The 7,404-nt window shown below is 32.0% G+C and overlaps 5 protein-coding genes across 5 annotated transcripts in view; 2 read left to right on the top strand and 3 right to left on the bottom strand.

Annotated features, from left to right (window-relative positions):
* Positions 1–1,863, bottom strand: part of Chro.50331 (KIAA1352 protein) — a 1,875-nt gene extending 12 nt beyond the window's left edge. Inside the window, one exon of the mRNA XM_660721.1 lies at positions 1–1,863. This exon is cut by the window's left edge and continues 12 nt beyond it. Within this exon, the coding sequence (XP_665813.1) occupies positions 1–1,863 (1,863 nt within the window).
* Positions 1,864–2,110: 247 nt separating this feature from the next.
* Positions 2,111–2,791, bottom strand: Chro.50330 (leucyl-tRNA synthetase). The annotated part of the gene is made up of 1 exon (XM_660720.1): positions 2,111–2,791. The coding sequence occupies one exon, from the start codon at positions 2,789–2,791 to the stop codon at positions 2,111–2,113; it is 681 nt and encodes a 226-aa protein (XP_665812.1).
* Positions 2,792–3,109: 318 nt separating this feature from the next.
* On the top strand, positions 3,110–3,826 carry Chro.50329 (hypothetical protein). Its single annotated transcript, XM_660719.1, has 1 exon — positions 3,110–3,826. One exon carries the CDS (start codon positions 3,110–3,112, stop codon positions 3,824–3,826), a length of 717 nt encoding a protein of 238 aa, XP_665811.1.
* A 136-nt stretch (positions 3,827–3,962) lies between these two features.
* Positions 3,963–5,270, bottom strand: Chro.50328 (hypothetical protein). The annotated part of the gene is made up of 1 exon (XM_660718.1): positions 3,963–5,270. The coding sequence occupies one exon, from the start codon at positions 5,268–5,270 to the stop codon at positions 3,963–3,965; it is 1,308 nt and encodes a 435-aa protein (XP_665810.1).
* Positions 5,271–6,330: 1,060 nt separating this feature from the next.
* Positions 6,331–6,633, top strand: Chro.50327 (hypothetical protein). Its single annotated transcript, XM_660717.1, has 1 exon — positions 6,331–6,633. One exon carries the CDS (start codon positions 6,331–6,333, stop codon positions 6,631–6,633), a length of 303 nt encoding a protein of 100 aa, XP_665809.1.
* The last annotated feature ends 771 nt before the right edge of the window (positions 6,634–7,404 follow it).

Below are 7,404 nucleotides of genomic sequence, written 5' to 3'. Positions count from 1 at the left end.
ANAAAAGCAACAAAAGNNGGAGNNNCANCGNGGNGGNGGNCGNNNNAGAACAAGAGGCACCGNNGGGCNGNAGGAANNNGANNACNNGGAAGCANCNCNANANGCAAAANNCCAANANGAANNANAAGCNNCANNAGCAAGACGAANAACNNCACNGGNAAANANNGGANCAGCCCGANNNAATTTTTTTATTGCGNNNGGATTTTCTTTAAGGAAAGTTTGCAATTCAGAATTGGACATTTCCTGAGATCCACATCTCAGTTTATCTTTATTCTCAACATAAAATTGAGCAGATTGAATTATAGAGTAAAGTCTCATAATAGCAGAATTAGCAATATCTCGGCAAAAGTTTGCATCATCAATAGTATCACCAGCATCAGCTAAAGCAATTCTACAAGCATCTGCAGAATATTCATTAATTCCATCCTCTAGTGTAATCCAATTTCCAGTGGATTTACTCATTTTCATGGAATCGATCATAACATGACCATTACAATAGAAACTTCTTGGCCATAAATCTTTCCTATCCTCCCAAATAGCAGCATGATTATATAAACACATTGTTAGATGGTTAAATATTAAATCTTTTCCTGAAACTCTGCAATCCAGAGGATAGAAATATGAAAACTCATTTCTCATTCTATCAAGTTGCCCTCTACCAATATTCTTAATTAAATCTTCAGATGGTTCATCTGTTAAACAAAAGACATAGTTAAAAAGATCATCATTAACATATTCAATAGGAATATCCATCAATCCCTTTGATCTCCCCTCAAAGTCAGAATGGAAGAAATGGCAAATTGTATAATAAGCCATATAAATTGTAGAATCGGATAAAGACTCAATTAAGACCTTTTGGTTATTTTCAGTATCCCATGGAAGATAAGTCCCTAAACCATAAGATCTAGAGCATGCCCACTCCCTTAACCAATTAATAACTTCCAAGAATGAAGTTCTTACTTGTGGATAGAATGTTTCAAATGATTTTTCATCATTAACCCAGTCATAAACATCTTTTCTCCATTTTTCTCCTCCATATTCAATATACCATTGTTTACATAAAGCAATAATGCAAGATTCTCCTGTTCTACTAATTACGGTATTTTCAGGCTCCAAGTAAACGAGAGCATTTTTATCATCTATTAATTTTTGTTTAGCTTGATCCTTAATCTCCGAAACTTTCATACCCTTAAAGTCACCTGATATCATTACTCCGTCGTAAAAGCCTTTTTTGTAAACCTCTTCCTTAGCTTGCTTTAATTTAGCTGAATCATTTTGGCTTTGAATCTTATATTTTAAATATACAGCCTCTCCAGCCAAAGTTCCCAGTTCTGGAGTATCAATAATTGGAACCAAATCTAATAACCAATCTTCTTGAATATTATATTTTTCTCTAATTCCTACTTTCGATTTAATATCATTCCAAGCAGCATAATCATCTGGAGAATCGGAAGGTACTGATGAAACTACTCCAGTACCTTTATCCATTGAAATTGAAAACATTGGTAAGGTATAAATCTTAGAATAGTATGCATTAGGAGGCATTAATGGAGTTCCAATTAGTTTTTCTCCACTAATTTTTGAAAAAGAGATAACCTCAGGTAATGAATTAACACTTTTACCTGTGGGTATTGATTTTTCACTAACAAGTGGTACTATTCCTTGATATGCCATATTATAAGCGCTTTTCTTAGAACATATAAATACTGTGTTACAATCAGCAAGTGCTTCTTCTTTGCTATCATAAACTTTCCTCAAAACACCATCAGTAGTTTCTGATGATTTGCAAATTGGAGAGTCAAATGCTAAAATTAAATCGTATTCCCCAGTGGGTAATATCCAACAGTTAGTTTGGCCATACATAGTTTCTGGTCTTAAAGTTGCACAAACTAAAAACACATCCCTTCCACCCACTAATTCCTCAATATCTTCTGGTAAACTTAGTGCTTTCAACTTAATTAAAGTATATTCTTGAGGTCCAACGCCTTCGCCTGAAGATCTATCGTGATCAGCACAAGGCTGGTTTTCTATTCTACTAAATACTGCAGGCCTTAGTCCATATCTTATTTTATCTTTCTTAAACTATAATGTCATTAAAAATTAATATAATTTAAAAAAAAAATCCAAGTGTTGATTTAAAACTTACCTTCAAAGTTCTGAACTGCCATTTAACAAAAGCATCATAGTAAGGATTAATATCAGTTGTAATAAATGATCTCCTCCAATCAACAGCAGTTCCAAAATTCTTTAAATCTTTCTTTGTAAGCGGGGGAAAATATTCTGTCCAATAAATTGGGTCAGTAAATTTACTAATTTCTTCTTCAGGAATACCCATTGCTTTAAGAATTTCTGATTGGGTTTTTGCTCCCCCAGTTTTAGCTGCAACCTTACTTTTAAGTTGTACTTGGCTTGTCTCTTGTTCTTTATCATCATCAGTTTCAGCTAACTTTGGTGAATTCAACTCCATCTTTAACTTATCTGCGCTTGCACAAATTGGCATTCCTGTACAATGAAAACCAAATGGAAATAATACATTTTTATTATTCATTCTTTGGAATCTTGCTTGAAAATCTGCTTTTGTCAACGTAAAGGCATGCCCCAAATGTAACCTTCCATTCATATATGGATATGGAAATGTAATCATATATTTTTCACGAGATGGATCTACATCTGCCTCATATATTTGACTCTCTTCCCAGAGTTTCTGAACCTGATGCTGTACCGAAAGTAATTTATCCCTTCTTTGTCTTGAACCTCCAGTATTTCCAGAATCATTGGCTTTTGTACTCATATTCACTGATATTTAATCCGCCCCTCAAACAAATAATCGCGAGGCTAAAATTGAAAATTAAAATATAAATATAGAATATATATTTATATCACTAGTTTACATCAAAAGTCAAACTTTTTAAGTTAAATAATAGAAAAAAAAATTGTAATGACGTGTTTTCGGCGCCACCATAATTAGTTACTACTTAAATATATTTAATGTCATGTGGATGGTATTTATTAAATAATAATATTAACAATAATATGTTGAATTAATATAATAAACCAGCACAATTTAAATACAATATATAGATTCCGAGGGGAAAAGATTTTATTTAAAATGTCAGAAAATGAAGTTATTGATAACTATATGAAAATTAAGAACCAAATTAAAGAGCTTTGCTCAGATTTTGAAAGTTTTCCCGAACTATTGGTTGTAAGTAAGTACCAGAGTGAGGAAAATATCAAGTTACTGCATGAGAAAACCGACCAAAAGATATTTGGAGAAAATTATGTACAGGAGTTGATGGAAAAATCTAGGAATTTACCCAAATCAATTAAATGGCATTTTATAGGTCACTTGCAAAGTAATAAAGTTAAAACTTTATTATCTATTGACAACTTGGAAGTTATAGAAACAGTTGATTCAATAAAACTTGCGCAAGTGTTAAATAAAGAATGTCAGTTACAAGGAAGATCAGTTTTGAAAGTAATGATACAGGTAAAGACTTCAAATGAAGTCAACAAATCAGGAGCTAAAATCTCTGAAGCTTTAAATATTTTTGAATATATAATTTCTGAGTGTAGGAATCTCAAATTTCAAGGTTTAATGACAATGGGAGATTCAGATGTTAACCTTACTAGTGAATGTTTTAATAAGATGGTAAATTTGAGAAATATTATCAATGAAAAGATTTCAAAGAATGGTAACTATGATCAGTCTATTGAATGTAGGCTCAGTATGGGAACTACAAGAGATATGGAAATAGCAATAAAAAATCATACGAATGAAATAAGAATTGGAAGTGCAATTTTTGGAGATAAAAAGAAAGGTTAAAGTTTAAGTCCTGATAATAAATATAGATATTTACGTTAAAGATAATAAAATTTATCAACAAGTTTACATTTAATATAAAATTATACATATATCTTATAAAGCATAATAAATACATGAGAGGGGAAAGTAAATTTGATCATTCTACTTTGGTATCTTCCTTTATATTCACTTCGCTCTTTAAATTAAATAGCTCAGCTTCTTTATTAAGAATCGAATCAATATCTTTACTAGATTTCAAACTATTGAAATGTTGTTCGATCGCTTTACAAAGAATTGAAACACTTGAATCTGGCTTATTGTAAAGATAACAATTAGAAAATATTTGCTGTATATCTGCTATTGTTTCCCTACAAAGTTCGTACTCACCATTTCTAAGTTTCTTGCGTATTAGACTAAAGTCCATTGGCTTTGTAATAATCTTATAATAATCTGAACAGTTCCAAGCTTTCTCATCAACTGGCTTATCAAAAATCCAGGCACCCTCTTGTTTTCTGAGCTCTTCAACACATTCACTGATAGTTTTATACCACGATGCTCTGAAAGGATCAGAATTTGGCTTCAAACTTGCGACTGGTGACTCTTTTGACCAAACTGCAATGTTTGGAAATTTTTCTTCAAATTCCTCAATTTTTATTTTTGGAGCGAAATACCACTTTCCGTCGCTCCCCTTAAATTGTAATCTATAACACTGTCTTATTTCAGAGTCTTTAATTCCTCCCTCACCCACAATAGAATTACACAAAGATACTCTATCAAGGCTGGCATCCTTTTCTAAGTTACCTGAGCCTTCAAATGCATTAGCACCCATTCCCGCTACCCCAGAACTAGCCATCCTATTTTTTAATATATTCGCCAATTGTTTATTCCCACTTTTTAATGCATAAGAATGTGCTGCTTGTCTATTCTTATCCTTAATCCCTGCATCAGCTCCATTATCCAATAATAACATACATGTTTGAGATCTCCCATCTCTTGCTGCATAAAATAAAGCGGTTTGGCCAACATTGTCAGAAAGATTTGGTTCTGCGCCTTTATCCAATAAAAGTTTTACAGCTTCAAACCTACCATCCCTAGCTGCATAAAACAAAGCTGTCTGATTTACTCTATCAGTATGATTGACGTTGCAGCCATTATCTATCAAAAATTCAGCTGTCTTTACATTTCCATCCCTGCAAGCAAAAAACAATGCAGTTTGTAAGCTAAAATCTGTGGATGCAACATCTAGTTCTGGGCACTTCTCCAAAATCTTCTTACAAACCTGAAGTGCTTCATCATCGTTCGTTCTTTGAACTGCATAAAATATTGCATTAGCATTCGTAACTGAACATTTTTTCGATAATTCACTACTATCTAATGTATCTATCAGATCCAATGTTGCCTGTACACCATCCCGTCGAATGGACTCTATTAGACGGCTACTTTCAAAACTCACTAACTCTCCCATTTCATATAGAGTCTTTTCCTATATTTTCAATTTGGGAGGAAAAAACTCGCTTTTTCCTATTTTATTCTTCCTTATTCACCGATAAAGTTAACTATCCAATTTTTGACTAAAATATAGCGCCGGCGGTAATTTTTGCCCACACTTTTTTATTACCGCCTGTCCGATGCATGCTTGAAAAAATTAGTGGAAATTGAAAATAGTGCCTGAAGAGGAGAAATAAATTATTCTTCCCAACTGTCATCTTTGTTTAAAACAAGAGCAGACTAGAAAGCCTACTTTTTTCTTTGATTGATCCCTGAAAAGTAAGATAAAGGAACAAAGTAAATCTAAGGCTTATAAATATTGCAAATAAAAAATATTATTCGAAAATTTTTAATAATACACCCATTAGAAATTGTATCATAAATTTAGCAATCTTCGAGGTGAAAAAAAAAATACTTCTTCTTACAGTAATATATTGTAGCCCACTCAAAGAAGATGGAGAATGGTAAGTTTAAATATTTAGAAAAAGTACATTTAAGATTATAACTTTTAATTTACTATTTATAGATATTGACTCAAAAGGAATGCATTTACCTCCGAATATTTCTCTTGTGCCTCCAGAAATACCAACCAAATTGATGGCACAGGGAGTATTTCATGTAAGTTAATCATTTTGAAAATGTAGTGTGCAATTTATTCTCAATTTTAGGAGAGAGTTGTGGAAAAGCCTAAGGTTATTAATGAAGAAGAAATTGTCGAAATAGAAACAATAGAGTACCGAGAAAAGTTGGTCGAAGTCCCAGAGATTATTTACAAAGAAAACATTATAAAAGTTCCAAAAATTGAAATACAGGAAAGAATTATAGAAGTTCCTAAAATTAATGAAGAAGAGAAAATAGTTTATGTACCAGAAGTAAGATATGTGGAAAAATTTGTGGAAAAGAAAGAAAGAGTATTAAAGGAAAAAACAGTTTTTGTTCCAAGAGTTGAAGTTCAAGAGAGAATCGTAGAGGTGCCTAAAATAGTAATCGAGGAAAAAATTGTTGAAGTTCCACAAATTCAGTACAAAGAAGTTATTATGGAAAAGATCTTAGAAATACCACAAATACAAGAAGAAATTGTGTGGAAAGATGTGGTTGTTCCAAACATCCAGCCAAGATATATTGAAACTGAAAAAATCGTAGAAATTCCCGTTGTACAAACAATAGAAAAATTGGTACATGCGTCAGTTCCTCAGTATAAAATGATTAAACAAGATATCAATGTCCCAATCGTAGATATCAAAACAGTTCCAAAAGATTGTGTATTAGAAAAATTGAAATATGTGCCTGTTCCTGTTGATAGATATCAAGAAAGTACAGGTGCCAAAATATGTACTTAAAACTGTTGAAGTTCCTGTTCCTGTTCCAATTGAAAAAATTGTTGAAGAAGAAGTACCGGTCCCAATATCTGTAGAAAAAGTTGTACACGTACCAAAAATAATACAAAGGCATGTGCCGCGTACATTTAATGTTCCAATACCTGTATATTCAGATGCATTGATAGAATCAAGGGTAGGACTAATGCCATATAATACATTTTTATCTATTAATCATGAATCAGCAGAAGAATCATCTCAGCAATTATCACCGCCAAACAATATTAGTCATATTCAACAAAATATACAGGCTAGAGGTAGTTATGGAACTGGAGTCGAAGTTAGTTCTAGCATCTCAGTATTTAAATCCCCGGAAAAAGAATCAGAAGATAGAGATTACTTAAATTAGATTAGTCAAAACCACCTTACATCTAATACTAATATCTAAAGAATTTAAAATAATGCTATTTTTAATTATAATAAATACTTTTATCCAAAAACTCTTATATTTAACTCTTTATATTTAGCCAATTTTTCTTTTTCTAATAAATCATTACGTATTTTGCAACGCCATGCATCTTCCACCAAAATAAAAACTTGCTAAGTTGGCGCCCTATTGAGATTGTATTATTTAAGATAGAATAAATCGAACTAAATGAAGGAAACTGAAAATAGAGTGTATATAAATTCTATATATGGGATAAAATTAGAATAATGGATTTTATGTGTGTTAAGTAAGCATTTCTCAATCGAATGTTTATCTATAGCTTAAGATCAGTAAACTAGGCTTTAGAT

Source organism: Cryptosporidium hominis, assembly GCF_000006425.1.
Source record: "Cryptosporidium hominis TU502 chromosome 5 CHRO015095, whole genome shotgun sequence".
Lineage (NCBI taxonomy): Eukaryota > Apicomplexa > Conoidasida > Eucoccidiorida > Cryptosporidiidae > Cryptosporidium > Cryptosporidium hominis.
This window is presented reverse-complemented; position numbering and strand designations above follow the sequence as displayed.